The sequence below is a fragment of the Camelus ferus genome, chromosome 3 (genome assembly GCF_009834535.1).
Source record: "Camelus ferus isolate YT-003-E chromosome 3, BCGSAC_Cfer_1.0, whole genome shotgun sequence".
NCBI classification, from domain to species: Eukaryota; Metazoa; Chordata; class Mammalia; order Artiodactyla; family Camelidae; genus Camelus; species Camelus ferus.
In genome coordinates this window covers 79,705,641-79,732,816 of record NC_045698.1, presented here as the reverse complement: position 1 = coordinate 79,732,816, position 27,176 = coordinate 79,705,641, and the positions used below count along the sequence as shown (strand labels likewise).

Genomic DNA, 27,176 nt, shown 5'->3' with positions numbered 1-27,176 from the left:
AAACAGGTTTGCAGGAGGATGTGGTTAACAGTATCAAAGTCATTGTAATCTTAAGAGAAATGTTTCAGCAAAGCAGTTGGCAGGGGAATGTGCTGTACGTCACGGAGGAAAAGCGTAATAACAAAATGAAGGATGAAATGAACAGACAGTCATTCAGGAAACATGACAGGCCAAAGAAGGAGAGAACACACTGGATAATTAATTATGTATACTCCTTAATTTCATTGTCTGCAAATTTAAAATCTCCCTAGTTAAAAATTTAGCAGCACAGCTTATACTGAGTAAATCCAATGGAAGTGAAATCAATGATGTTAGTATATTATATTATTTAGTACATTATACTAAAATTCAGGCTCATTAAAATTATACCTGCAGCCATCACCCTTGCGTAAAAGAATCACTTCAAAATCTTAATTGATAGTCTATTTATTTCCAGAAAATTTTTTTTTTGGTTATGTCAGTTACTTTATTTCGTTAACTTCCAATGTCTTAGAAAATATAAAGATGTCTTCTACAATCTTCCTAAATTTATCCATTTTAATGTTTAACAGTCTTTACAAAAGCAAGTCTGAATCACTTGGATTTTACCTGAGTTTTCATTCTTGATTGAGACATTAAAAGTCATGATTCTTATACATTGTACGATAATCCTATAAATATTTAAATACTATTATTTCTGTTTTATTTACATCTTCTCTGTCGCATCCTTTTAAAAGTTTTCCTTTAAGGGCTTCCTTTTAAAACGCTGAATTTTCTTTGCTGCTCTTTTAAGATTCTCTTAAAAATTCTCCATAATCAGTTAAAATCTTATTAAACCAAAGTTAATTTGATTGAAAATATGTAGGACTTTCAAATAACTGACCACCAGGTTTTGACTTGAGGAAGAACATACTCCTTCCTCTCAAACTGTTGTGAAAAACACTATTTTCTGGAGCTTTCATTTCTCACAGCAGTAGGTAGGTGGTGTTGCTCTTCCCCAATAATGACTTCCTTTGAATTGTCTTTTTTCTTATTTTTTATTGTTGCAAAACACATGCAACATAAAATTTGTCATCGTGACCATTTTTAGGTGTACAGTTCAGTGGAATTAAATACATTCCTAAAGTTGTGTAACCACCACCACCATCTATGTCCATAATTCTTTCTGTCTTGTGAAACTGAAACTCTGTACCCATTAAACACCACCTCCGCATCCTCCCGCCTCCACCTCTGTCCAGCCCTTGGCAACCACCGATTTTTTGTCTCTCTGATTTGACTGCTGCGGTACCTCACATAGATGGAATCAGACAGGATCTGTCTTTTTGTGACGGGCTATGTCACATAGCATAACGTCCTCAAGGTTCATCCATGTTGTTGCATATAGTGCAGTAACTTTTACAGTATAAAATTCCACAATAACCACAGAACTTGATCCTAATCTTATTAAGTTAGGGTCTGTAGATAATAAAGAACCAACTTCAGAGTGATGAGGTTATTATTTTTATAAATTTCTCAAGGTACATTCTAAAACCATAAGAGAAGAAAATATACTCACTTAGACAAGGAAAAAACGTCATCGACCAACTGCAGTCTGTGAATGACAGGAATAGCCTGCACACGAGATCCAAAAACGTGCAGGAAAAGATGGGAGCATTCTTTAATAAAAAATCATTTTCAAAATAATAATGACATTTAATGATGACATTTCAAAATGACAAATGACATTTGCTGCTGACAAAGCATTTTCACGTGAAATACCTCATGGGCAGAGAAATGGTAATTTCTAAGGATAGTTCCCATAACTTGTTTATTATACATCTGTTTTTGATAAGTGGTCCCTCTGGACATAAATCATAAGGCTTAAATATGGCTGAGAGTTTTGCCAAAATATTCTGCGAAAAACAGCATGTTAAAAAATAAAACAGGAAGCCAAGTGTACAGGGCCTCTGCAAAACAAAGAGTATACATTAACTTGTATTACAATGTCCAAATTACTGTCAGGGGAATTTTTGGCATAGAAAGCCTTAAATAGCACTATTTTGCCAATACTGAGGTACTCTTTTGAATGGTATCTTCTCCAGATTTTATTGATTCAACACACGACCAACAGAGCCCTTTGAATCATGGAAAGGCAGGAATCAATTGTCAATCTCCCTCCTCAGGCTTCTGTTTGAGCTCCCTGGCACTGCCAGGCCACAGGACTCTGTCTCAGCTTGTGCCCTAAGGCTGCCAGCGTTTCCTACAGCATTATTTCAACATCCCCCAGCATGTTCACGTATGTGGTCCCAGAAAATGTATTTTTCCAACATCCCTTTGAGCAGCTGAACAAGCCAAGCTTAATTCTTTCCTTGGTAGCAGTCTCCTATCTCTCCTGGCAGTAATAACACATTTTCTAGATTAATATTAATAATAGAAATGTTTTATTTGCTCACCAGTTATGTTATAGGAATAGCTGACCTCAGCTTTTCAATAAGTAAATCTACAATGGTTTCAAGAAATCATTGCTCTAATGGCATGACCCAGTGCTTCCATGGCTAAGAGCGCTCTTAGAAATTAAAAAGAATTTAGCTAGTATGAAAAAGATTTTAAAATAAAATACTATTATAACTGGATTTTATACCTTTATTCCAAAGCCCTATAATAATTTATTTTTGAAAAGTTACAGAACATGTTGTGAATGCCAGAATTGTGTTGGGCCTTTGTTAAATATAATGCACCCACCACCTTATTTAACCTTCACAACCACCCTTTTTAAGGCTGGTCTATTATACTCATTATTATACAGATAAGGAAACCAAGGCATGACAAAATAAGAGGCCCAAGGTCACGCATCTGGTAAATGATGAACAAAAACATGAACACAAGTCTATGTGACCCAGAGCCCAAGCTCTGGACCAATACACTGTGCACTGCCTCTTCTGCTGTGTGACTCAGAACCTTCAAAGAGACAGAGACCTAAGATACCTCTTAGTTCAACATCTGGTTTTATGAATGGAGTCTAAGTGAACTGCCCGAGATGTCACAGCAGAGCCAGCTCCATACACTTCTAAGCCAGCATCCATCTCCACCAGTGGAGACTTGGTTTAATTCAACAAATTAAAATCTGACTGATTAGAACTAGACAACATTTTAGGATTTATTTATTGCATAACAATTTAGAGTTGTTTTACAATGTAAAGTAATAATTGAATTATTATTGATACCCTGTAAATTAAGTTCTCTCCCTTGAGGGAGAATGAGTATATAATTTTTTTAAATTAATAATTTCTAGCATGTATCTATACTGAGTACCTATTATGGGCTTATAAATTTTAAGTATATGTTTACCTATATTGTCTCTAATCCTTATAATGAATAAGAAAGATATGATATTATTCCCACATTAAAGTGAAGAACTTGAAGTAGAACATTTAAGCAACTTGCCTAAGATCACAATAACTAATGGTTAACAGGAAATTATTCTGATTTTTACCTTGAAAGGTAAAATTATTGTGGAAAAGTGAGATTAATGTTTAAAAACACAATATATTCAACCAAAACCTCCCCTAAGAATAAAGAAAATAAATCCAGTATGCCTTGGGATGAGGGATGGCAAAAGGGGTCAGGTGGCAACCAGACAGGTTAGTGAAGGGTCCACCTCTAAAGGCTAGAGAATGCAGCAGTAATGACATTTCAGAAAAAGTATAAAAAGTAGCCTCACCTTAGGATCTTTTTCAAGCTGTTGATTTAATTTCTTCCAACCCAGCCTATCATAGTTAACTCTATAATATCCAGTCATATTCAAATTTAAAATCACCCAGTCAGAATCAGAATCTGAAACTTGCATTTCAGGGAATACTTCTACAAAGAAATATGTGAAAAGTTTGAAGTGGTACATTTAAAAAATACTTCCCTACACGTTTGCACTATATCCTTATCATTCTAAACAATAAACTCAATAGAACAAAAAGCAAAGAAATTCTAAATTATGTGCTGATCTTACGATATCATTATATTTTTTTCACATATAATGGATTTGACTTGAAACTTTTCTTTAAAGCTCTGTGTTCAACAAGAATGATATAATATTTTACTTTTACACAAGATAGCATTTCAAAAGACAGACATTTCAACATTTTGTTCTCTGACTTTATACACACGCACATATACATATATATTCACATATACATGTGAAGATATTTTTAAAAATGTGTTACTTACTGCTGCTTTTATCTAGCCAGACTAAAGACTGTGTAATTCCATTTTTTATCCAAAGAATAGGTATGATCCATGTGTCACTTTTGGGAAAAAAATTAAAAATTCAGTTAATGTTCACACATAAGCACATAAACTCTGAGCCAATATTGAAAGAGAGTAAAATAACAGACAGAACTAGAACTCTTTGGTCATTCCCTGTGGGTATGGAGGACTTGACTCTTAGAATTACTCGCTGTTGTTTTTACAAGCCAGTTTCGCTTTGGCTATTTGTTTGTTCTCTTGCTGTGTCTTACAGATTTGCTTCTTCTTATAACTTAAGGTAACTACTAAGACTCTTGTATCTGAAGCTCTCAAGGCCTGTGTATATTAAATTATAGCCACCTGGCCTTACTCAGGGGTCATTCAAATGCCGCAGACAGACCCAAATCCATCCGTGCCAAGAAAGGAGAAGAATCATTTAAGAAGAGAAAGCTTGACAAGCATTTCAAAATGCTTTTCGACCTCAAACTTTCTCCCCATCTGAAAAGTGTTCAGCACAGATTAGCCGGATTATTCATATTTACTGAATGCCGGCATTCTTCCCACATCGGTGGACGTGACCTGGAGGAAGCAGCTGACCACAGAGGACATTAGTCATCGGAAGAGACACACTGCTTGAATTTGGGCAACACTTTCAATCTTGTCCAGATGCTTTCAAGTCTAGTTTCTCAAAGACTCTGAGTTGAAGGTCTATGTTTAAGTGATTGCTAAGGATACCTCAAAAGTCTCAGAATATCGCAGTGAGAAGGGACCTGTGCATCTCTCGTTCCTCTCCCCTGGGGTTTTAAAGGGAGTGAGATTATTTGAAAATTTTCATGGTGGTATATGAAAATGAACTACTAATTTGTGCTGATACTTATTACGGTGAGATATGAGGATCAAAACTTTATCAAAAATAGTTGAAAATGATCTAACGAGTTAAGAAAGAGAAGGGATAGGAAGGAGAAAGTGATGAATGCTGAGCCACTTCATACATATTATTTCATTTCATCTTTCAAACTGGGATACATGTTATTACATTTACTTTATAGGTAAGGCAACTGAAAGTCAGAGGTTTTAAATAGGACTTACCTAAGGCTTGAATTTTGGATCTGAAGGCCATAACTCTAATATTTTAGGTATGGCTATGAATGCGTGTACAGACATGCACAGAACTAGTTCTCAAGGGTCGAGTCACCATTCAGTTCCGTTTCGAGGGAAGGGAAGATGACCTTGCAACAGGACCCCTCTTCTCCCAACTAACATGAGGCCGTCCAGCCTCTATCTTATTACCTCTCACACAGAATTCTGGATAACTCATTACTGCTGTCTAAAGGACAAAAGAGAATACATGACACCCGAAGCTCTGGTCGTGGGCATGGTCCTAAATCCCAGGGGAGGAGTGCTGCGTGAATCCCTAAATGCAGGTCTTTGGCCTTGCTCAGAACTCTAGGGGCTCTGCTCATCTGAGCTCCCCAGTGACATCCTGTGTGGAGCACCTGGTCATCATCCCAGTCACCCCAGGGAAGAGTGTGTACCCAGGAGGGCTTGTGCTTCCTCAACCAAAGGCTGGTTTCCATGTGGTCAGAGCTCAACCCCAAGGGAAGTGAAGACAGGGGAGTAAATCGACCTACTTGCGGGTTAGAAGAGTCTGATTTTCAACCTTTCCCAGGTAAAATGGCTCCTGTTTCATGATGCCAGTAGATACATCTAAGGTGATAACTGGAAAGCCACTCTGGTGTGTCCAACTGTCCATTATGCTTTTTACTGTTGCTGGCAAAAGAATTTTACTCTGATCATCTATGGCCTGTTTTAAAAAAATCATCACAAAAGCAGATATTTATCATCAAAGTCTTTTGAGGTAGCAATCTCCTAAAAGAAATCACACAGCTATCCTATTCCTACTATTCCTATTATAAATTCCTACACCTTATATAGTAATTCCCAGTGGATATTATGGGCCAAACTTAATTCTGTTCAACTCTCTATATATGGATGGTTCCTTAGTTCATTCATTCATTCATTCACTCATTCATTCAGTGAACACATATTTGTGGACCTAATATGTGCAAGCTCTCTTCTGGGCACTGGGAAGACAGTGGTAAAGATTGAAGAAGCAACCCTTGACTTAAGAGAGTGTCACAAACAAGGAAAGACTGTTTTCCTGGGACATTTCCATACACATATGGCCTCCCAATCTTACACTGTGTCATACAGAACAGCTCAGCAAAAATCTGGCTGGAAGTGGGACAATTACCATTTGAAAATGCCTCCACAGATCATCTTGCTCAGCATTCGAGTAAGAAAATGTCTCCAAATATGACTGTAAGAATAGAAAAGTTAAGGTCAAAATAAATAGCATGCCAAAGCAATTTATGTTTACTGTCTATCAGGTAACAACAATTTTGTAAACTCACCTTAAGGGCACTGATAAAGATTTTCTCATTCAGGAAACTAGAAAGCATCCGGGCCATAGAAGCTCCCTAGGACATAAGAAGCTGTCCATTATTTGAATAAAGTTCAGTATCTAAATACTGACACATTCCATTCGACATGTAAGACTCTGGACTATGCTCCTGATTGCATTGTGTACTTCAGCGGAATGTCTAGGTTACTGCCAAATGTGCTAATAAAATAGTAGATTGATATTAATTACTAAGTAAAAGGTGAGCAGATGCCCTACATCTGAAGAGTTCAGGGTACACAAAAGTTTTTAGGCTGAGATAATCACATGACAAGCATAAAGAAAAGATGCTGCCTGCCTTTCCAGTTCTACAAGGATCAAGACATCAGCCACCGCTGCTGCCCACTGACAGTGCACCCAGAAGGGAACTGAGGATGGAGAAAAACATGAAGGATTCTGTGCTTTGATATACCAGCCCCTACATAGTTAAGATACATATCTAAGGAAAAATTTCAATGACCTCAGATTCTTGCATTTTTTCCATACATAGAAAAAGTACTAAAATCATTAACTTGAGATGTTTGTTCTTTGTAATTAGCAGTAACTTTTTTATGCTTGACAGAGTGTTTTTCCCAGCAAAAACCTGGCCTCTTAGGAGCAGTTTCTCATAGCAATCTGAGAGGCTGTCTTCAAGGCTATAGTCCTCAGTAAGATTCCCAAATAAAACTAAACCACAACTTTTACGTTGTGTGTTTTTCTTTCAGTTGACACAAGAACAAATTTCTACCAAGCACCTTAAAAGTAGCAAGCTATCTAAGCCTGTATTTATAAAGGTGGATGGTGTTGAGCACCTATTGTGGGTTGATTAATGTTTACTAATAAGAACTGATGTAACTATGTTTTCTGAAATCCATCTATTGAATAATATTAAGGTTTTTGTACCAAAGCTGTGTAGTAGCACATTAGTCTATAACCCTTAGAATCCATTTTATGCAGCTTTCTGCAAGAGTACAGAACAAAAGAAAGTATGTGACTGACTTTACCTTGTTGTAAGTAAACAGGTCAAAGAGATCATTTATTTCACTGGTTTCTGTGAAATTTTCCATCTTCATGGAGACGGCTCTAGACACCAGGGCATTATCTTGTTGGAGGATATCATGTAAAATGTTAGAAAAAAAGACCTCATTCTGAAAGGAAAACATTGAGCCACATTACCTTCCGAGGTGTCACAGAAACACAAAGTTCAATGTTCCTAAAATCCTTTCAAAAACTAACACTGAAGAGGGGAAAAATTAATAATTGGGAAGTCCTCTTTGGGCTGCAATAAGCCGAATAAGTCAGGATTCCTTGAATAACAAAACTCTAGGATACTTTCCTTCCCATTCTGTAGTCGTTCTTATTTCAATTAAAGAAATCAATTGAAAAGTTAATGTGGCTTCCAAGAGAACCATCTATATTCCCGTAAGGAGGTCCTCGGCCACCCAGACATGTCCTCCAGCAAACAGCAGCTCTGGGTCCTTTTATTTATGTATTTATTTTTATTGAAGTATAGTTGATTTACAGTGTTGGGTTAGTCTCTGGTGTACAGCATAGCGATTTAGTCATACATATATACTCTTTTTCATATTCATTATAGGTTATTACAAGATATTGGATGTAGTTCCTTGTACTATGCAGTAGGACCTTGTTGTTTATCTATTTCATATATAGTAGTTTGTATCTGCTGTTGGTGGCTTTAATGCTCTAGAATTTCATTGGTAGTTGATTAGTAATCCCTTAAAATTTATCAGTCTCTCTAACATGAACATTTATAACCAAAAGCATGACAGATTAACAAATTCATAATGATATGGATGTAATAATATTAGTTACTAGAAATAAATCCACAGACTGGATACTGCAGTTTATAGCTCATACATTAAGAGAAGGCAGTTTATTACATTTTAGCAAGTATAAAACTCTCCAAAAGACTAGATCTCTCTTAGACACACGACAAGGGCCATTTCTTTCTGAAGGAATGCTAGAAGGGGAAGCCAAGAATAGTCGAGGTACACGAGAAGACACAGCCGAAGAAAGGGCGGTGGAGAAGCTGCAGGAACACTCACTCATACCCCGACCGTGACCTGTTCGTCTCATGTTTTAATGGCTTTCAGCTGAAACTAGACCAGAATTAGAACAAATGGAAATCTGTTCCTGCATATAGTTCTGTGATGCCCTTTACTCAATTTCAATTTAGTGACTAGATTAAAAAGAAGACAAAGTTTTGATCTCTCAAAGATCACTCAAACAAAGCCTTAAACTTTTAAAAACCAAAGAAGTTCAGGGCAATTTTCTCAAGCTCCAGGATCTGATGCTCTTCTGGTAAGGGTTCTGCTTCACTCAGCTTCACAAGTGATTGAGAAGTATAGGCTCAGAGAAGAGTGATTAGGAGTCAGTGATAAAAGAAATAACTAAATGGTGCAAAAGAAGATAATCTTTCCATCTTAGACTATCAAAAACGTTGGTCATATGTTTTTATCAACACTTCCCAGATAAATCTTAGCCATTTTACTTGCATTAAGAGGTCACTGATTGATGTTAGTAATATAGTCTATTTAATTAAGACCCTAGGTGTTTTACGGGAATGGAAATTCTTTCCCTATTGACTCTAAATGCAGAGTTAAATTGGGACACAATCAAATGCTTTCAGAAACAGTTACAGATGACACTAACCATGTGTAAATGCTACTTTATAAAAGAGATAGAAATAATTTTTTAGATGTAAAGTATATGGAAAGGACCTTTGAAGACAACCGAGACTTACTGTATGTATATAAAGTTTATATATGTGAAAAGAGTCATATAATGAACATATATACACACACACACTCTGAGCTCCTGGAGAACAAGAACACTCCTGTGTTTTCTCTACAGAGCACAGTGGATAAAGGCATGGGCTTTGCAGTTAGAGAGACCTGGAACCAAATCTCACCTGGAACTGAATCTGAATCTGTGACATTTAATAACTGTGAGACCTTGAATGACTTACTTAATGCTTCTGTGCCTCAGTTTCCTTCAAGTAAAATAGAAACATTAACAACTACATTCATATGATTATTTTGAAGATTGAGTAAGATGATATACGTATAGAACTCACACTACGAGGCAATTAAGTCCTAAGTGCTCAGTGCATGAATGGTAAATACAGTATTAGTGTTATCATCCTTATCCTCCTCATCAGACTAGACCTGGATAATTGGAATATAATCACAGCTCTGCCTCAATTAGGCAAATGACCTTGGGCAAGTCAATTAACCTTTCAACGCTGCATTCTCCTGATCTACATAAGGACGTCCACTCCAGGAGAGGAAGAGCTGAGGCACTGCAGAGCTCCTGGACTGTGGGGCGGTGAGCGTTTTACAGAATATTCACAAAGGGTAGGATGGGTGACATGGAACTGAGGCTGCTACGTCAGTGCTTTCCAGAAACTGCAATTTCATAAACAGGGGAAAAAGGATTTTTTTTAAGTTTCTGTGGAGCCAAGATAGGTGGGTCAACTTTTTATTCTGCCAACGGTTTAATTAACAAAAAAACAAAAACAAAAACAAATATCTATCTACCATTTCCATCCTTTCATAAAAGAGGGAAATTCTACAACCAATATAATAGAAAGAAACACAATCTTAGACTCTCCTCCAAAGTGAATAAATTTAACTTGTAAAGAAGATCTGGCCAGAGGAGATCAGCATTTCAAATGTCACTACACTCTGAATGGGTGAGGGTAGGGAGAGGAGAAAAGAGGCCAACAATGGAGCCTTGAAAACACTTGGAAGGGGAGATGAGAAGAGGCCAGCGAAGGGTAGCAGAAAGAACAAGCTTGAGCATCAGAGAAATGGCGGGAGGCAGGAGCAGAGCGGGGAAAAGGACCTGTGGCACCGTGTGAAGAAGTGAGGTCGGTGTCAAAAGAAGATATTAAATCTAAACACGTAAACACACTTCAATCAAATAAAATCAATTTGGCTTTATCATGCCATTCTGAAAGCACCATCTAATTACTGTAAATAAAATATCAGAAATACATTTTGATATAAACATAAACTGGAATGTGGGACTGGCAGATACAAAGTACTATGTACAGAATAGATAAACAACAAGGTCCTACTGTATAGCACAGGGAACTATAGTCAATGGCTTGTAGCAACCGGTAATGAAAGAGGATATGAAAAAGAATAAATATAACTCATAGTTAAAATAATAAGATTTACATATTGATAAACTTATTTTTCCATATTACTATTTACTTAAAACAGCAAAAGAATATCAGCTATAATAGATATAATATCTATTACTATTATATGTAATATCAGCTATATTATATGTAATATATAATATAGCATATCACTTATTAGTAAAATCACAGACGACTGATTACAAGTGCTTTAAAATTCAGTCTAGGTAGAAATAAATGAAAATAACGTAAAATCTAACAAGTAGGGAAAGGTTACATACATACACCTTACAAGGTGATATGATAAAATGTTAGGCAACCCTTAAAAATCTTGCTTTCAAAAATGATTTAATGATCTGTGGAAATGCTCTTGAAATAATAGGAAGTAGGAAAGGCATTACATATTTCTGTGTACTTCTCATTTTTATGAATATTTACAATAATAAAAGCCTGGAAAAAGAAAACACATCAAGAAGATAACACTGATTATCTCTGGTATTAGAGATAACTTAATATTGCTTGTATTTGTCTGTATTTTATCTATTTTCTTTTTTTAATTAAAATCTTTTAATTTCTTTTTTTTAAATGGAGTATGTCCTGGACTGAACCCAGCATGTGCATGCTAAGGATGCATCCACCACTGAGCTATACTCACCCCCTACATTATCCATTTTCAAATAAATTTAACAGACATACTTACCCTTGGGAAGTTAGGATTGAAGTAGTTAATTACTCCAAACTCAAAATAAGATGCAAAACCTTCATTGAGCCATATATTGTTCCACCAACTCATGGTAACCAAGTTTCCAAACCACTTTTGGAGTTGGGAGAAAAAAGAACATTCTTAAATTCAATTTCAGCAATATTTATTGTAATCACATGTTAAGCAAATGTAAGGTCAGAGACACAATTAAACTTGAGATTTGCTATCAATAGTCAAACTTGAAACCAGGACTCCAAAATCACGTTGGCGTTTTAACATCAAGAGATGTCAGTCATGCATTTCTCTAAAATAATCATTTCACATCCAATGACTGAAGCAATTTTTGTTTTAAAACCGTGATGTTGAAAAATAAGGTAAGCTGGAGTAGCATTTCTTAAATTGCCACTTTGTCCAAAAGTATGCTCAGTTAAAGTGGAAGTCCTAAATGTTCACTTAACAGCTACTAACGACAGCATCTTATACTCCAAACAGACTACAACAGGATTTTTCTGTAAGCAGTTATTGTGTTTTTAAGGACATGATTTGATCTGCACCATGTAAAAATCACTCAAGTATTCATATGTTCTGCAGAGTGGTCCACCTATAATTATTTTCTGTTTGAGCTTAACAGAAAGTGTCAAACGGATGATGAATAGAATCAGGAAAGAAAAACACAGTAATTTCCAAAACCAACAAATCCACACCCTGGTATTTAACCAAATTCTTATAATAGCTGTGATGTACAAATAGTTAGCAGCCTGTATTCCAAAACAATGTGTCACTTAGACTATAATGAAAAATGACACTTTGGGGTGACTGACCAAAACTTGAGAAAGTGTGTGTTGATTATATAACAGGGTGTTATTCAAACCCAGTAAATCACTCATCTCCAAAACTTCTTAAGGGTCCGTATAACAAGAAGATAACAATTTCAAAGTTTAGATGATTTCTTTCTTGACAAACTTGTATTGATAAAGGTCAAAATGCAGATGTGAGATTCTTCATCAAATCAAATAACTAAACTGCTAAAAATCACAACCTAAAAGTACATAGATCTAATGTAATACAGCTTGTTTGCATCACCTGTGGGTCTATAGCTCGAGGATTCATTACTGCTCATGTCACTGACGCCGATACGTTGACTACAGTCCTTTAACCTGTAACTTCTTCATCTACTGAAGAAATGTGGATATCTTTCAGTGACTGTTTTGAATATCCCTATTTTAAGATGGAACGAAAAGCAAATAATCATAGTTCTGTTTGGCTTACTTTTCCTGAAGAGAAACTCTGTAGAACAGAGTTGCTCTGCAGATATGAATACATGACCAGTGGAAGGACGGTAAGTTCTCACCACTATGATCCATCACCAATAGTTCGGATCCATCCGGGATCTGATTACACAGATCCTTCCTTGTTTTCATTCAGTGGCTCGCTTTTCAAGTAATTTTTTAAAATTTGGTATACGGCAGGGTTTTGTTATTTTTGGTACAGCAGCTGGAGAATATCTTCATGTGAAATAAGAAAGAACATTTTACCACATGCCTGATGTCCGATCTCGTGGGAGACAATATGGGAGATCACAGACTTTTTTTCTGTTAGTTTATCATTTGGTTGCAGCAACAATAATGACTCATCAAACATCAACAGTCCCCAGTTTTCCATGGCACGGCTGTCAAAAGTCGGCAAGGCAATTATATCTAAGTGGGTTTAAACGGAGGGAAAAATGAAATCATTTCTTCCTCAAAATTTGAGACTTCCAGATACAAACATCTCAAAATGAAATCATATATTACTGAAAGAAAATACCAGTGAATGTTTACAATTTGAGGGGAAAGGAGGCTTTAAAGACTAATACCAAAGACAGAAGGCAGAAAATAAATTGTTTTAACTATACGGAAATCAAATACTTTTGATAAAAGACCTCTATCTGAAATATATAAAGAAAGCTTGAAACTCAGCAATAATAAAATAACTTTACAAAAGTAGCAAAAGATCTAAATACATTTCACTAAAGAAGCTATACAAATGGCGAACACATGAAAAAATGCTCAACATCGTATGTCGTTAGGAAATTGCAAATTAAAATGAGATACCACTACATGCCAATTCAAAATAAAATACCAAATGCTGGAGAAGATGTGCAACAACAAGAACTCTCACTTATTGCTCGTGGGAATGCAAAATGGTACAGCCGCTTTGGAAGACAATTTGGCAGTTTCTTATAAAGCTAAATATAGGTTGACCATACAGTTTAGCAATTGAGCTCCTAGATATTTACCCAAAGGAGCTGAAAACTTGTATCGGAAACATGCGTATGAATGTTTATAGCAGCCTTAGTCGTAATTGCTAAAACTTGGAAGCAACCAAGATGTCTTTTAATAAATGAATGGACAAAGAAACTGTGATACAACCATACAATAGTAGTGGTAAAAAGAAATAAACTATCAAGCTATGAAAAGACACAGAGTAAACTTAAATGTATGCGACTAAGTGAAAGAAGTCAGCCTGAAAAAGCTATGTATGGTATGATTCCAATTAGTATATAACATATGGAAAAGACAAAACTATAGGAACAGTAAAAAAAAAAAAACAAAAAACAATCAGTGGTTGTCAGGGACTTGGGGGAAAGGGGGAGGGTGAGTAGGTGAAGCACAGGGGATTTTTATGGCAGTGAAACTATTCCATATGACACTGTAATGGTAGATACATTATACTCATAGCGCTGTACAGCACAAAGAGTGAACCCTAATGTAAACTATGGACTTTAGTTAGTAATAATGTACCATACTGGTTCATCAATCACAATAAAAAGTAATAATTCCCCAATGTAACATGTTAACAACAGGAGAAACTGGGGGTGGATGAGGGGAGGGAGAGGAGGTGTACCATGACTCTATATTTAGGGCACAATTTTCTGTAAACCTGAAACTGCTCTAAAAAATAAAGTTTATTTAAAATTAAATATTTTAGTTCACCAGAAAACACCATAAACAAATTTTAAAGGCAAAACACAGATTGGGAAAAATATTTGCAATATGTATCACAACTAGACAATATTTTTTAATATTTAAAGAACTCTGACACATCAAAAAGAAAAAACAAAAATGTGAACAATTCACTAAAGAAATCATTTAAACAGTCAAAAATCTTATTTAAAATGGTCAACTTCATTAGTTATCAAAACCAAAAATTAAAACAATGATATCATTTAATCTTTCAAACATATGAGAAGATTAATAATTAGTACTGGCTATAATTCATATTAATAATTAGGTATAGGTAAATTGACACATAGTCTGTTGCTGAGGATGTGAACTGGTACAATTTTTTTCTAGAGCAACTCAGCAAAATTCTTCATAATCTTTAAAAATGTCCTATCCTTTCAACTTTTGGAATTTCTACTAAGGCAAATAGCATGGATATTTGTAAACATTTCCTTATGTTTTCTTTAGTGTTTTAAAAGTGCCCGCCCAAAGGTAGAATCAGTCTAAATGCTCAACTACTGAGAATTAAATTATTTTATCAAATTGATATGTAGGCATCTGATGTCCTAAAAATGAGAATAAAAAAAATAGTTAGATGGATCATGCTGCTACAGACTGTTAACTTACAAAAAAAAAAAAAAAAAAAAAGGCCAAAAACAGTCTCAATTCCATGGTGACATTTTTGTTAAAAGCAAAGAAGCAAATACAGAAATTGAGATGAAGAGGCATTGGAAAAATATATACCAAAATGCCACCCATGGTTATCTCTGCACGGTAGCATTACAGGAGATTTTGCTTCCTTTTTTTTGTGCTTTTCCCTATCTTTCCAAATTTCTATAGTGTGATCATTTACTACTTCTAAAAACAGAAGAACAACAAAAGTTTTAAAATTTTCTTTTGCTAATGGAAGAAATATTACTCCTAAAATCCATGCTACACTTGCCTAATGAATGGTTTATGCTACGCTATGTTCAGTAATTTAAGTTGACTTTATACTTGGTTGAAGTTGACAGTGTGTAGTTAAGTGTATCCAAGTCATTACATTGCCTCCACCAGGTAATGCTCTGTTAACTTTGGGCATACTTAGATGCCTCAGCTTAAGTGTCAGAAAGGGAGTCAGGGAAAACTTCCTGGAGGAAGGGGCACTGAGTTGAGAAATACAAGAATCAACCAGCTGGTTAAAAGGTACTGCAGGATGTGAACACAGCACGTACAAGAGCCTGGAGGAGAGGAAAGTAAGATGAAAGTGCAGGAGAGGATAGAGGTGGTGCCAGAGCATCGCTCCCACTCTGAGGAACTGCCTAAAACCCCAAGAGGTGGTCCAGAGATGCACTGTTGTAAAGACTGGGTATGGTGTTTGGACTTTATCCTCAGGGCCATATGAAGCCACAGAGAGGTTATACAGAGGACAGTAACTTGATCAGATCTTGCTTTGGAAAGATCCCTCCAGCCTCAGTGTGGAAGATGGATTGGAGGAGGCAAGAGGGAAGGTGGTGGTGAAACTAAATGAGGCTGTTGTGGTTGAGATGGTGATGCAAACTCAGGAGAATAAGGGGGGTGGGAAGTAGAGATAATAAAGAGATGACTGATTGGATGGAGATGCTTTCACAGAACAGGATATTAAGAATAGCTCTGAACTTGTCGGTATCCAAATAAAGACAAATGGGAATCTTCTTGCCTAGACAAGGGTCATCTTGAGACCTTTTAGCCACAGACGTGATAGAAACTTGGTCTCCCTGCCCAGACTCCTGCTTCCTCCAGCTGTCAAAAAGACAGGTATCCCCTCTGGGACCCATGAGTGGGCTGAGGCTTGTTCCTGTTCCTTCACTCCCTGTGCCTCCTTAGCTAGAAGGCTCGAGCTGCAGAGCACCTGGCTCCCCCAGTGTTCAGGAGGCCCAAGCTCCCAAATTTTTACTGCCTGTTTTCTTCACCATCTGCCAGTATAGGCTGAATATATTTTTTCTCCTAAGACTCAACTAACCTCTCAGAGGAACAAAATCCATTTACATGATACCCTCAAATTAGAGAGAAAAAACACTGAACAACTTTCTGAGCTGAGTGGCTCAGACAATTTTAAGACCATTCCATGCAGATCTACAAGAAATAAAATGTTTACATATTTCCTCAAGGATCATATTATGTTCACACATGATTCCAATCTTAAAATTCACAGATGGGACCCCCCAAGTCCTAATCCAATGACTCACAGCTAAAGAATATTTTTTTTAAAAACCAACAAATCTTACTGAAGGGAGCTGGACTAACTCACACAAGCCTGCTAAAAGAATGCAGGACACTGCACTGCACACTAGTGTTGAGAGGAAAGGCCAGAGAGAAGGCAGAGTCTGGAGGAGGTGGGCTGCTGCTGAGTGCCCAGGAGGCAGCTAAAGCCTGGGAGCTCGCTAAGCACCTGCTGGGCATATGGCACGTGCAGAGACAGAACAGACAGTCTTCTGTGTGTCCAGGAAGGTGTAGGACATGATGATGAAAAGCCAGTGCAGCTAATTCCAAAATAGCAAAAATAGCAAAGTGCACATGGGACCCTCTGATCTCAGCCCAGGGCCCCCATAATAGGAAACTGAATGCACTGTAAGGGAAGATGCCTCACCTGTTTTTGGAAGAGGGTAACTGATATTAAATAAATCTTCCAGAAAAGAGAAGATGGGACCTGTGATGTTCAAAGCAAAGTCTGCATCTCCGTCTGCAATGGCATCTTTCCGGGCCCAGATGCGTATCTAAACAGAAACAATTAAGCAAGAATTAGGAAAAGCTGTAGTGATTTTGGAACATGGTCGCCTGCTGGCTCCAATTCCCTGATGCTCTCGAGCCAAAAACTTTTCAGAAGAAGCTGCATAATAAGATGTTTAAATGTGTCCACGCAGTGAGAAAAGCCCAGAAGGCTTTTGACTAAGTTGTGAACAGTGGGCCCCCAGACAGCATGCTATTTCAATCTTCTGCAATAACATGTTAAACTTCGAAAGATACCTACCCCCACAGAAAAGGAAGATTCCCTGTTAGAGAGCAAGGGCCCCTTGGATCCTTGCTTCCCTCTTCAGGACATATTTCCAATGATTCAAAACAGAATTGTGCAGTTAGTGGGGCTGAAACGGTATGGAATGTATCAAATAGCTTTGAATCATGCAAATTTAAAATGGTTTGTTTGTTAACAAAATCTTGAATCATCCCATCTTATTTTCAAAACTTGCAATAAAGTTAATTTCCTTAATTTAAAAAAAGTTCATCGAAAGTCTTACGATTTTATAGTTGTTGAAGCAAGCAAATTACAGTCTTTGTTTATGACGCGCCCACGTTTGCCACGTTTTGTTAGCTTAATGACATAACCCGTGCTGCTGTCTGGGTGCCTGAACTTGTTTGTGTGATTTTGGTGACTAATTTGATGTTGTTTTAACATCCATTGTTATTTTAATATGAAATCACTGTATCCCCTACAGCAATACCATCCGAGCACTTTTAAATGGAGTTGCTAGTGTTAACGCCAAAGAAAAAATATGTATGAGACTCAGTGACCCTGGAATGAAAATTAGTGATGAGGGAGTTAAGACGATTGTCCTGATGTAAGTACAGTTAATTTGAGAAAGAACTTCTCTGCAAAACAGAGAAAATGCTAAGACAGTGAAAAGCAGCACAACAATATGTGCAGACTGCTGCGCTCCAAGAACACGTTCACCTGACTCTGCTTTTGTTTCTGCTGGAAAATTTGTCTTGAATTGTGTGACTTTTGAATTACGTGAGGTCTTCAGGAACGCTCCCCTTTCACAAAATGCAACCACCTGTGTTTGAAGAAGCCCTTCCCGCCTTCTGGCCTCCCTCGTGCTGCTCATTATCCCAGGAACTACACTTCCCTGCCCCTGCTCAAGCTCTAACCTCCGAGGCAAAGTCAGACATCTAAACCAAAGCCCACACCACTGAGTGGAAATGACAGTCACCTCTCCCCTCGGTCAAGATAATGTGTGTGCAGTAACTGTAGCCTTTTGGGAAACAAAGGCAGTAACAATTCATGTTTGTACATAAATTTTTGGTTTACAAAGCTCTTCCCATAAACTACCATTCTTTAAGCTGAGAGGGAGGCAAATGATGAAGAGTTCAAGCTGGGGGGTGGGGCCAGGCGGGGGAGGAGCGGCAGGGCAGCAAGGATCGCAAACAGGTGGGGAGTATTTTGGAGATGTGGCCATAAAGTTCCTTCTGAGTCACATCTAGCCCACCATTGTGTCCCAGTGGTCTCCCGAGACCCAGGGGCCTCAACATCTAAGAGAGTATCTTTACACATGCCCATCTGTGCTAAATTCTACTCAAAAATGTTACTTCCAACCTTAGTTATGTGTTTCTGACGTTTACCTTCCTGCCACGCATGAACCACATTTTCAACTTTGCTATATTTTTCTCTCTTATTTAATGAGTCATTTTTGTAGAGTCTGGATACTATTCCAAGAATACATTCTGATTCTCCCGTAGAGTATATAGTGGACTCCTTCACTTCCCTAGAGCTGAGCCACAGCCAAACGCAACATTCCACTGATAAACTCATCCCAAATTTCAGTTTTCTGGCTAAGACCATTACTTTCTTAGGCATATTCCATTTCCTCTTTGCTTCTATGGCAGCTGGCTTTCTTTCCAGGGTGATCTTTCATGAAGAAACAGACATGATCCTTTTATAAGGATTATTCACTGTGCAGCAGCATTGAGAGCAACAAGCCACTGCGATGTGGCTGCTGACAGCCACCTTGGGTCACTTGTGAGTTCCGGGCCCACTTCTTCACGCCAGGTACAAAGCATAGGCTTACAAATCATCCCTGAGGAGATCAATCAGTACACGTCATGAATGTTTGACTTGGCCAGTGTTATATCTGCGACTATTAAGGATCGACTGAGTGATTACTCAATAAGGGAAATCAGGCTGGAGCCAACAGCTGAGGAAGATAATGAGCTGTGGTTTGCATCCAACACAGTGTTATTAACTCATCCTTCAGAGAAGGACCTTTGAGTGATTCTCCCCCTGTGATGGACTTGGCTCAGCCACAGCTTCCTTGTCTCCACAGGTCAGTGGCACAAGCCTCGAAGATCTTGGGTCCAGGAGAGAGCCTCGGCCAGCTGTAGGGCCTGATTCTCCTCAGCCATGTGAAACCGATCTGACCAGAAAAAACCGGGCCTGAAGCACTGGCCTTACTTACATCCACCCTCGAGTGTCAGGAGTGAACCGGTCCATAAAGCACTGCTACAATAACCTGGATATTTCCGTTAAGCATCATTATATAATGAGGCATAATTGGGTGAAACTAGCTAGGTGTTTCAAAACAGAGGCAGACTCACAGACATAGAAAACAAACTTACAGTTACCAGGGGAGAATGGAGGTGGGGAGGGATAAACCGGGAGTTCGGGATTCACAGATTCTAACAACTACATATAAAATAGATAAACAACAAGGACCTACTATATAGCACAGTGAACTATATTCAATACTTTGTAATAGCCTATAAGGAAAAAGAACATGAAAAGGAATATATGTATGTATATGCATAACTGAATCACTATGCTGTACACCAGAAATTAACATAACATTGTAAATTGACTAAACTTCAATTTAAAAAACAAAAACAACAAGCCTAGGTGTCTCAGGACCGAGTACCTACTTACACAACTGGGGAAGTGTTCATCCCCCAGAGCTGAGGGACCCAGCAGGCCTGCTCCTTGAAAGGGCTGATACTTAACCTGCACGCATTTCAGCCGGAGCGGTCGTCCGGGCTGGTGTCAGTCTGGGGTGTTCGGTTTCCACACCATAGTGGCTGGTAGACATTTAGAGCAGCACCCCGGCTTCAAGGCCGCATTAACACGTAGGCGAGGAAGACATCAGGTAAACCTGAGCTTCAAGGGGCAGTGTGGCCGCTTTCCCTGTTCTCTCCTGTGCTCTGACAGACAGCGACAGCCTGGGAAGAGGGGGCTCAGAACCTGACATGAGGGGGCTTAATGTGCAGCCTTTCCATAGAAACCCCCCACAGAGCCACAGTGGGAGCTGCTGCGTTCCAGTCTGCAACCCCACGCTGAGGGCTTTAACAGGGCTTGGGGGAAGTCAGAGCGAGACCCAGGAGGGGACGACGGGGTGGTAGGCATAGGCCCTGGTGCAGAAGGAGTGGATGGCACCCTATAGCCAGTACAAACATCCCCGTATACCTGGAGAGTCTCCCCCACTCACCTCCTTGCCCCGCTCAGTCCTGCTGACATGCTCACAGTCACAGACAGCAAAGGCGGTTAAATAAGTGGGCATGAGGGGCGTGGTGTAAAAGGTGGTGACAGTCCACTTGCTCCCATTCACATCTTCTTTTTCAGACTGACCTACAGAAATTGATTTTAGTCCAAATCATTGTAGATAAGCAATAATTAGCAATAACATCTAAGCAAAACCTTTGAAATAATTTGTCAAGCCAACTGTCAGCCAACTGCTTCTTCCCAACTACTCCCCATAGTCCAGCAGTTTGGATTTCTCTACCCTAAGTCTTCAAAACCATGTTAGGAGAGGGGAGGGTATAGCTCAGTGGTAGAGGGTATGCTTGGCATGCGCGAGGTCCTGGGTTCAATCCCAGTACCTCCATTAAATATAAACAAACAAATAAATAAACCTAATTACCTCCCCCTCCAAACAAAACAAAACACTGTATTAGGAAGGTCGAAGGACGGTATCTTGGTCCTGAATTAGCACCTTGAATAATATGGTCTTGACTGAGGGCAACTCTCTGAGCACTGTAAATTAGGCCTGTGATCTGCCTGCTCTCTTTTCCATTTACTGCTGTTTCCTAGGCCAGCCTGGGTCTCACAGCACTTAATCTAGAGCTTCCCAGGCCCACGGTAGGTCAACAAGGCACAATTCTGGTTTCAGGCAGGTTGTCAGTGGAGGCAAGCTGGAGTCTTTAAGCCTGAAGTCACAAACTCAGATGCCTGTGAGGGCCGGGTACTTGATGTGAACTGGGCCGCTGCACACTAACAGGGACTGGCGGGAGCGTGGCAGGCGGGCGCACAGGCTCAGGCTGCAGGGGGCAGCCTCTTCTCAGCGGCAACTACCACCGGCACATAGGAAGGGCAGGTCCAGTGTTGTTAGATGTTCTGAGTGTCCAAAAAAGTAAGAATTTTGATTTCTATGAGAAATCTCTGAATTTTTTAAAGTCAGGTACTAATTCAATGAAAAGAAAAAAGTACTGTGAGCCAAAAACAAAAGAAACAAAACAAAACCCACATCTGTGAACCAGATTCAGACTAAGTCCACTAGCTTGTTATCAGTAAAGATCAACAGTTGAAGCCCAAACCAATGGGCAGACAGGCTGCCAATGTATGAGGACAGAATAATGTCCCCAGCTCCTCATATATAAGAATCAGGATTTACCATCTCCAAGATGTCGGTGCTAACACGTCCCCTGTGACTGCCCTCCCCAGTTACAGCATAGTACAATTATAATACACTCTCAACGGACTGGCTAGGAAATCTATTGATATAAAATCCAGTACAGAGATAAAAATATGTAATATACATAATTAATATATAAAACATAAAAATACATACTTCAATAAAAAATAATAATCTGTTTTGATTTAAAAAAAAAGAGACAGAAAGAAAGAAAGGAAAAGATAAAGAAAGATAAAACTCTGAATTTTGCCAAGTAGCACCCTTCTGGGCAGTATTTGCCAAACATGAATCACTCGATTAACGCACCACTTTTCTGACCTTTGCCATATCCGTGTTCCATAATACAATGATCTACTCAACGTGTCTTGGAAATTAACTTCCTTTAAAAGCTTAACCTGTTTTAGCCTTGTTTTAAAGTTATTCAGGAAATGAAAAAAATAAGACAAAAAATACAAATACAAATCTATAAACATATATTTATATAAACATATTATACATCATATATAATAGTTACATATGCATATGCATATATGTGTGTGTATATATATATATATAAAACAGTACGAAACATTACTTACCTAGCTTTGGCATGTTGGAAAGGGCCACATAACTTGGATGATGAATAATTGTAATATTAAAAGTTGCCTTCAGAGCTGGCTCATCAAAACAAGGGAAAACACTCCTGGCAAATGTTGGTTCCATCTGAGATGCTAACAGGGCCCTGAAATACATTTTTGGAAAAATTGATTTATTTTTATCTCAAACCAGTGGAAGCAAATATATATATATATATATGTATTAAGGGATTATGGCTTATAATTATCTGCAGGCAGGAGCTGGAATGTTTCCCCCTCACCTCCTGGCTCCCCCCCAAGTAATACAAACACACTCCAGTTCTCGCTGCACCTTAGAATTCCTGTAAGACCTAAAATACACAAGAACTCTTTAATTTTCAACCGCAAAAAAAAAAAAAAAATTACTTCATTACATCATCTGCCTTTTACAAACAAAATAGGAAAAAATATAACAAATATGCAATACCAGGCTTTTGAGATCCAAGGAATTTTTAAGCTAGAATTACCTCTTTGGGGAGGATCTATGGCTTTCATCCTCCACTACAGTGCAGGTCAGATGAAGAATGTCTACATTTTTGTCTTTCTTGCACGTTCTCCCTTTTTCCTGGTTGAACACTTCACAAAAAATTTTATCTTGCACACCCTTGGAGCTGAACAATATGGATACGTGCCAACTGAACAAAACAACTTTCATTTACATATGGGTAGGTTTATCAGGTCCATACTGCTCCTTGCCCCATCTCATGGGAATATACAAAAAGTGACATTATCCCACCATGCACTGGTGATTTATAGGGAAAATTTTAGGGACAAGAGTACCCTGAGAAAACAAGGAGTTGCCAGGTTCACCCTCTATAAACCCTGCCCGATTCTGGCAAAAGCATGGGTCCTAGAGAACAACTTTCTCCTCCCAAGAAATCTGCGGGCTCATGATCCCATTTTCCAAGACTCTGTGACCTAGGAACTGTTTTTAGATGACAACTGTGGATGCTAAATTCCTTTCTTCTCCTAAGGTCCTGAGACTTTATGTCTCTCATGTGTTTACTCTTGCTTCAGACCCAGTTCTGAGATAAACAGAAGGTGAATTCAGCAAAGATATCTTGAGACTGCGGTCCATCCATCATCCACCTCTCTGAATCCCCCTCCACCACGATAAGGGCCCCGCTCGTGTAAAACTTCACACGGCCTTAGGAAGAACACACAGAACAGTAGGCATGTTCAAAAGCTTTTCACAGGCAGCTTGTTTGATGTGCTTATAACCTCACTGGGACAAAACTGTCATTTTCCACAAGCCTATTTTGTCCTATTTGCTTTTCCCCACTTTATTATACTCTTGCTTTCATGGTCTGAACGGAGGCCTGTGGGCTCTGACACCAGCCACTTTGGCTACAAGACTCTGCTCCACCTAGTACTAACTACTGACCAGTCCTGAACCACTCACATAGTTTTGCCGAGCCTCAGTATCCCCATCTAGAAAATAATGACACTAGTTACCGTTTCTCGTAGGAAAGGTACGTTTCCTAACTTTTATATTATTAGTAATTAACTTAGCAATAAATCACCTTTGAATTCTCCTACATTCCTTCTAACCTCACAGATTGTTCTTGGTACAGATGAACTGCAGAAGAATTCAAGGGGGGATGAGTTACAGAGTAGGGGCAGGGGGAGGGGTGGAAATCACTAATTACAAACGCATTTTAAAAGGTTCCAGAGATCACAGTTGGCCACAAGCTGAATATAACCTATGTTTGTCTCCCCAATTAATTTTAAACTACCAGAAATTAGGGGCTGTGTATTTTTTTCTTGTGTGTTATTTAAAATATTTAGCAAAAATATAGGTTCATAGCAATTAAGTAAATATTTTCTCAGCCTTGGAGGTACTGTAAACATAGCTTGATACTAGTATATACAAAAGAATATGAAGTATTTCTGCATAGTTTGTTAAACTGGCATTCATTTATTTTGTAGTATTGGTTGCTATCTTTAAAAGGGCTGGGATAAAGTAGAGAAAACTTAAGCAACTGACAACATAGTAAAAAGAAAAATGAGCAGGGAATTCGGTGACTTGAGTTGTCACTCAGGCTCTGCAGTGTAAACATAATGGTGTCACTTTGGGAAAGTTGCTTAAACTCTCTGGATATCTGTTTCTAAAAAATGCAGGGATGAGACTAGATGATCTCTAAGTCCACTCAGAACTCGAAAACTGATTCCAACAGAGATGAAGACTCCAACAGGACGGAAATAAGAGCCCATGAGGTGGCCATGACTGAGTCATCTAGGATTGGAAGAAACAGGCCCTTGGGAGTTTATTATACATGGCCTTGGGAAGATCTATGAGCCTTCTGAAATCACAAGACACTTGGTACAAATGGCACTCTGTTGGCATGAAAAGTGCAACATAAAGTAAAAAAGCATGTTCAATTATATAATATGTGTTCATACATTTGGAAAGTCAACAAATGCCTATTGTTTTTGTAAAGGAAACTATAGAAAGTAATGCTTGATAATATCTTCTCTGCTGCCATGACTTCCCAAAGCACATGAATCTTGGGGAGGTTGCAAGGTGGGGAGGAGGGAGAAAATCAGACTGTTCAAGGAGGTGGGAAACGTTCATGCTCACCAAAGCAGGTACAGGTTCAAAAAGGCTAGGGGACACCAGCTTAGACAGTTATTGCTTTAACAGATCAAGCATCAAGCAAGTCCTTCCAATTCCATGATTTAGATCTCCAGAGAAGTGAAATAAAAGAAACTCTTGGATTTTACTCAACTATTTCCCTCCCTGGTTTTATACAAACAAACAAAAAGGGAAAAATCCCTACAATACACAGCCTCTCTGGCTCTCAGTCTTAACTGCAAAGGTCAGGGCCAGCCAGCATCAAACACAATTGGTGATGCCACATCGGGACCCATGACTGTTTTTTATTTCCCTTCTCTCTCTGTGTTGGACTCAAACAACCCTGTAAGAATATCCTGACCTCAGAAAACAGAACCATCCACCACCCTCTCTTTCCTTCAAACCTCACTGTTAACATGCTATTACAGTGCCTGTGAAGTCTGGGTTTAGAGTGGTCAGCTGGTGAGGGAGTTAACTGGGGAGAATCTGTCTCCTAGTGGCTCACTATTGCAAAGCCACTTTCCTGCCCTCTTGTACAGCCAGAGAATGTGGGGCTCTCCACTTTCTTGTGCTGGAGAAGGTCTTACCAGGCAAGACACAATGCCCTTGGGGACCTACTTACTACCATCTAAAAAATATCCATTCAGTAAGGTATTTCATTCCAAATTATTTTATAAACTCCATATGCCTACAGCTCTGGTTAAGAAGCACTAAATACCATAGCTAGTCAAGGATGAAGTAAAACTCTTTGGAGAGTTGTCCCCCCACCACTATTTTTTTTAACACAATAACAACACTCAGAAATGAAAATGTTTAGTAAAGACAGATGTTACATCACTGGACTGTGGTTCAAAGATTGGCCTATGAATCATGTTTGTTTATTACTTGTGTAATAGGATCTTAAAACCGAAGTTTCTACCAGACAACAAAACATAATGGATGTAAAATTCCAAAGAAAGGTGCCAAACCATGTCACGAAGATTTTGAAAGTAAATGGCCTTGAGAACCCCTGGGCTCCTCTTGGGATTCTCAGCTCCATCAAGGACATAGAAGAAGGGTCAGGGAACATAAACAAAAGAGATCAGAGAGACGATTCCTTGGTGGACAGCGACATTATATTGCCAAGCCCTCCTGCCCTCAGAGGTTGGGAGGAGGTGTAACTCTAACCCGGAGCTAGTGGCAGAAGATCTGTTGGAAAGCAGTGGACGGTTTCCTGAGGCTGAGAGACTTAAAGGCTGGTGCCTAATTCACTCTTCTTTTTCTTTCTTTCTTTTTTTTAAATTGAAGTATAGTCAGTTTACAATGTTGTGTCAATTTCTGGTGTTACAGTACATTGCTTCAGTCATACATGAATACACATATATTTATTTCCATATTCTTTTCACCATAAGCTACTACAAGATATTGAGTATAGTTCCCAGTGCTATACAGTATAACCTTGTTTTTCTATTTTATATGTACCAGTCAGTATCTGCAAATCTCAAACTCCCAATTTATCCCTTCCCACCCCCTTACCCCACCGGTAACCATCATATGGTATTTTCCTTTCTCTTTCTGGCTTACTTCACTTAGAATGACATTCTCTAGGAGCATCTATGTTGCTGCAAATGGTACTATTTTATTATTTTTTATGGCTGAGTAGTATTCCATTGTATAAATATACCACATCTTCTTTATCCAGTCATCTGTCAATGGACATTTAGGTTGTTTCCATGTCTTGGCTATTGTAAACAGTGTTGCTATGAATATTGCAGTACATGTGTCTTTTTGAATTAAGGTTCCCTCTGGACATATGCCCAGGAGTGGGATTGTTGGATCATATGGTAAGTCTATTTTTAGTTTTTTGAGGAATCTTCATACTGTTTTCCATAATGGCTGCACCAAACTACATTCCCACCAACAGTGTAGGAGGGTTCCCTTTTTTCCACACCCTCTCCAGCATTTATCATTTGTGGACTTTTGAATGATGGCCATTCTGACTGGTGTGAGATGATACCTCATTGTAGTTTTGATTTGCATTTCTCTGATAATTAGTGATATTGAGCATTTTTTCATGTGTCTATTGGCCATTCGTATGTCTTCT

At 38.5% G+C, this 27,176-nt stretch overlaps 1 protein-coding gene across 1 annotated transcript in view; it reads right to left on the bottom strand.

Moving 5' to 3' along the window:
• The window catches only part of LVRN (laeverin), a 57,416-nt gene that overhangs the window by 16,799 nt on the left and 13,441 nt on the right, over positions 1-27,176 (bottom strand). The window contains exons 2-13 of the mRNA XM_032476543.1: positions 22,483-22,625; positions 20,702-20,841; positions 17,101-17,227; positions 13,051-13,205; positions 11,506-11,619; positions 7,642-7,785; positions 6,612-6,677; positions 6,452-6,517; positions 5,829-6,001; positions 4,180-4,256; positions 3,680-3,819; positions 1,535-1,590 (exon numbers count right to left, since the gene is read on the bottom strand). Coding sequence (XP_032332434.1) covers positions 1,535-1,590; positions 3,680-3,819; positions 4,180-4,256; positions 5,829-6,001; positions 6,452-6,517; positions 6,612-6,677; positions 7,642-7,785; positions 11,506-11,619; positions 13,051-13,205; positions 17,101-17,227; positions 20,702-20,841; positions 22,483-22,625 — 1,401 coding nt within the window. The remainder of the gene's footprint in view (positions 1-1,534; positions 1,591-3,679; positions 3,820-4,179; positions 4,257-5,828; positions 6,002-6,451; positions 6,518-6,611; positions 6,678-7,641; positions 7,786-11,505; positions 11,620-13,050; positions 13,206-17,100; positions 17,228-20,701; positions 20,842-22,482; positions 22,626-27,176) is intronic.